General features: G+C 49.5%; 1 protein-coding gene across 1 annotated transcript in view; it reads left to right on the forward strand.

The window, feature by feature from the left end:
- Positions 1 to 2,153: 2,153 nt before the first annotated feature.
- The window catches only part of LOC104294963 (serine/threonine-protein kinase 11-interacting protein), a 20,107-nt gene continuing 17,867 nt past the window's right edge, over positions 2,154 to 4,393 (forward strand). The window contains exons 1-2 of the mRNA XM_009894657.1: positions 2,154 to 2,238; positions 2,387 to 2,440. Coding sequence (XP_009892959.1) covers positions 2,154 to 2,238; positions 2,387 to 2,440 — 139 coding nt within the window. The remainder of the gene's footprint in view (positions 2,239 to 2,386; positions 2,441 to 4,393) is intronic.

The following is a 4,393-nucleotide window of genomic DNA, read 5'->3' on the forward strand; positions in this document are numbered from 1 at the left end:
GTGTGGCTGAGGGACGCAGAAGACTGCCATGGGCAGCCCAAGGGAGCTTGCAACTGCAAGTGAAGAAGGCCATGAAGGTGCCGTGGTTGACAAGGAGTGGGATGGAGACCGACACAGAAACAGCTGTAGTCATATCATCTACAGCAACAGCGCAGGCTGAGGTCAGCATGGGTTGCACCTCAGGAAGAACTGGCGATGGCACGAAGACTGGCATTGGGAAGATGCTGATGTCCAAAACCTCATCTGAACTCATACAGAGAAGGAGAGAAGATGTAAGCACATGCACAGTGCTTCGGACACAGGGATAAGCAAACTGTTCTCATCTCAGCACAAGGAAAGGGACATTCGTTAAAACTACAAGGGTAGAATACAAATGAATTCAAAACTGGCAAAAGAAAACATTTTTTTCAGTGATGTCATCAAGGAGAAAAAAACAGCAAAGTCAGAGGATAGCTTGGCCATCTCTCTGGGTAACAAGTTGTCATATTTATGACAAATACAATTAAGAGAAGTTAAACCCATCTTTCAGAACAAGCTGTTCTCCAGCTATGAAAGCTTTGGAAGAAGTATTACAGGTTATATCCTGGTGACCTGCTGAGGCGTTTCTTACTGTCTCATCTGAAGTACCTAGTATGGGCCACTGTTCAAGACAGGCCACTAAAACACTAAAGGTGACATCAGTGAGGCCATTTCATCATCCCTCCTCCTATCTTCGAAGATCTTCAGAATGTGCTACTACAGTCTGTGCTTACTCTGCCTACCTGAAGAGCTTATCCAGACCAAAAAATTAGCTTATTCAAATGAAAAAATATAGCTTATTCAAACCAAAAATTCTAAGGCCATCTGTAAAGCAAGTTTTTGAGGAGCTAATCTGATCACTGATGAAGCATTGGTCCACCCTCCTAATTACCAGGAACAAGGCAAAACTTAATGGAAGAAACCCCTTAGACACACCTCATTGGACTTCCCGGTGACTGAGTTCCTCAATGAGACCTGAGCAGCTCAAGAGAAATATGCTGCCAAGACAGATGTCTAAAAATCAAATGCAGAGTCCAGGCCATTAGGAACAGGACAGAAAAGACTGAAAATATCAAATCCACTCTGTACATCTTAAACTGTAGTCTTCCACTTCACACCCTGTTTTCCAAGAAAGATAGAGCAAAAGGGTTCCGACAGAGAAAGCAGAAAAAAGGAGAAAGGTCTGGAAATCATTTGTAAGCAGAGACTGAGCTGCTTTTTAGTAGGACATGATAGAGAAGAGTAATACATGGATTTTATTTCCTTTCATGTTTAACTCAATAAGAGGGTATCATTCCATGAAAGCAAACAGCAGCACATTTGAAACTGAAGGCAGGGAACGCTTTATTCCAGCGGGAAGAGCTGGCAGGAGAACCTGGCTCTGCAGTCCTGCAGGGCCACGGCATCACGACTGTTAAAGAAAGGATAGGGTACTTGTAAGGGACGTAACATCCACAGCTACAGACTGCCTGCCAAAACGTGTTGCAAGCACTACTACTTCATAATAAATAATATATAATACATAATAAAAAGACGATGGGGATTTGGATGGCAGCTCCTGTAGTGGCAGAATCCCTAAAAACTAGCAAAACAGTAAAGGTGATTTAACAAAAAAAAATAAATGCTAATGCTCAGCTCCAGCTCTGTGCCACTAATGTGCCTTGTGGGGCCTCCAAAGGAAACTGCAAACTCTCAGCAACGGTGTGAAACAATGCGCTTTGTTTCAGGTCAAGCTCAGGTTTGTCTGGAGCGAGGCAGAAGCTCGCAGGGGCATTCATGCTCCGGGCAGGAGGAAACCTACGGCCGGGAGAACTGCTGGATGTAATGAACTCTGCGGGCTCCAGCTTTGCAAGACGTTACACTGAGTTTAAAACTACAGCTTGACTGCCTGAACAAAGTTAAAAGGGAGGGAAAATCCAGCACTTAATATTTCTTTACCCACCGAAGCAACGTATGCTGAAATATGCTGAAAACATGTCACTCTAATGACGTTGCTGAACAGCTAAAAGCAAGACAGTTGTACTAGCAGTAAAATAGGAGAGCCCTTGGGACTTGCTTTGAAATTTCAGAGGGACTGCAAGGTGCCCATGGGGTTTCCGTCAATCCCCTGCTCATTGCATCCCTGCGCAAGCGGGATGCGACACCCGGGCACCCCGAGCTGGCGGGGCTTTTGGGGGCACAGCAGCCGGAGGGGTCGGCTGCTTTGGGGCCGAGAGTGGGGTGAGGATGGGAGGCGCGTTCTCCGATCCTAACCCTATGGCTCTCCTGCCTTCTGGAGAAGGGAGAGCCTGGGAGCACTGGTGCTCCCTTTCGGTGCATTACTTGATGGCTGGCCACTAGAGGCCACTTGCCCCTTACTCTCTGGGAGAAAGGCTGGACGGACACCTACTCGGATCTGGCCTGGCTTTTCTATTACAACAGACGGAGTTCAGAGAAGAGCAACAAAAAATTGCCAGTAGGCCAGAGGGATTGATTTATAAGGAAAGGTTAGGAGCTAAATTTGTCTAGCGCAATATGAGATGACTAAGATGGGGAGGGGACAAGCCAGCAGTCTGGAAAGATCTCAAGGGTGTAAAACACGACTAAAGATTATTTTTTTTTCCTGGCAGCCCTGCACAAAGAGACTTAGAAATGGGTTAAAATTTAAAAGAGAAACTTTAAATGAATATCAAGGAGAATTCTGCAAATGAGCACCATGCTGAAGCACCCAGCCTGCTGGCATCACTGCCTGGGCTGCCGTAAGAAGAACACAAGACAAAAGGGGAAAGAAAAAAAAAAAACCCACCACAATAAAGAAAATGAAATGAATGATACCTTCATCCTACTGTATCTCCTGGTTGTCGGGAGTACGTGATTCAGCATTCCCGCTAGAAGTAATTTTCAGTAATAGAAGCGTCATGCCAGCAGGCCAGATTCGAAGGGAGGCCAGAAAAATCCACAGCCTGCCAACCTGCGCGCACTCACACCTCCCTGCTCTCTCCACACGTACATCAGTAAACAGAACTGGCTCACCTAAATCACCGTACCTTGTACCGACCATCTAGGCTAAACAAACGCTGAAGGAAAGCAAGCAGGCATGTCCCTGCGATGCTGGCAGCTACAGTATCTCCCACATGTTGCTAACAGGGACTCCAGCGGGGCTTCTGATCCCAAAGGCTGCTTCACAGTGCCAGTACAGAAGCTTTCCCGTTTTGCTGAGAAAAACGCATCTGGCACGTCTTCAAGGAGCAGAGGCAAACAGTTCACGCTGCCCCTTTGCAATAAAGACGAGGCAGGAGGGCTATAGCAGACTGCCCCAGCTCCGTGGGCAGGGGCTGCGTGGAGACAGCCATCGGGTCCCGCATCCACCTCCTCAGCTCTTCCCTAATCCCCTGGCCATCGGGCTGAGAATAATTTAGCTGTGGAGTGTCTAGACAAGGAGTGGATGCTAAGATGGGGATAAAGCCACAGGGGCAAAGCTGGTTTGGAGATAGTGGAGGAGAAGAGACTCCAGCTGATAGATACAGACGGGAAGAGCTCAAAAAGGAGAAGGATTAGAGGCCTGGGAAGATTTTCTTAGGAAGACATACTGATGAGCCTGTCCACAGAGGAGAGGAGCAGGAGAGGTGCTGCTGCGTACACCAAAGCATTTGGATGCTGCTGTGACAGTCACAGGCTCAAAGCCGAACGAAAGGGGAGGGGGCTGCGCAGCCCCTGCTTGTCCTCTGCCATGGCGGAGGAACAGACACACACACCCCAGAATGAAAAGGCAACACATAAGACAGTAAACACACAAAGTTTTCAGGCATGAAGGGTTTAACCTGTGGATCTCTCTGCCACATGGCTATGCTGAAACTAAGAATACATAAGGCTTTTTATAAGGCTTAAATATTTCAATGAATCCTATACCCTACTGAACTAGCCTGGATACGCCACCATAGCCGTTCACTTCTGAAGCACCTGCGCCGTTCCCTGGCTCTCCCTTCACCGAGGTACCGGACGGGACAGAGCTCGCCCGGCCAACAGACACATACACGAACACACGGGAACAAAACCCACTCCAGCACCAGACAGTGACGAGGAGACACCCCTCCACGGGACGGACGGACGGCTCTGACAGACACACAGGTACAGCCGAGGGAGCGAAGGGACGTAGGCAAGCACTGGGGATGCGCCGCACCGCGCACTGTGCAACCCGTACGGTGCGGTGCGTGGGACCACACCGCGCCGTGCCCGGGGCTGTGCTGCGTGCTGTGCCATGCAGCCTGCCCCCTGCCGTGCCCCATGCCATGCCCCGTGCCCCATGCCATGCATCGCCCTGCCCCATGCCATGCCATGCCACGCACCGTGCAGCGCCCTGCACCCGCGCAGCACCCCGCGCCGCGCCGTGCCCCGC

The sequence above is a fragment of the Charadrius vociferus genome, unplaced genomic scaffold (genome assembly GCF_000708025.1).
Source record: "Charadrius vociferus isolate BGI_N301 unplaced genomic scaffold, ASM70802v2 scaffold161, whole genome shotgun sequence".
NCBI lineage: Eukaryota > Metazoa > Chordata > Aves > Charadriiformes > Charadriidae > Charadrius > Charadrius vociferus.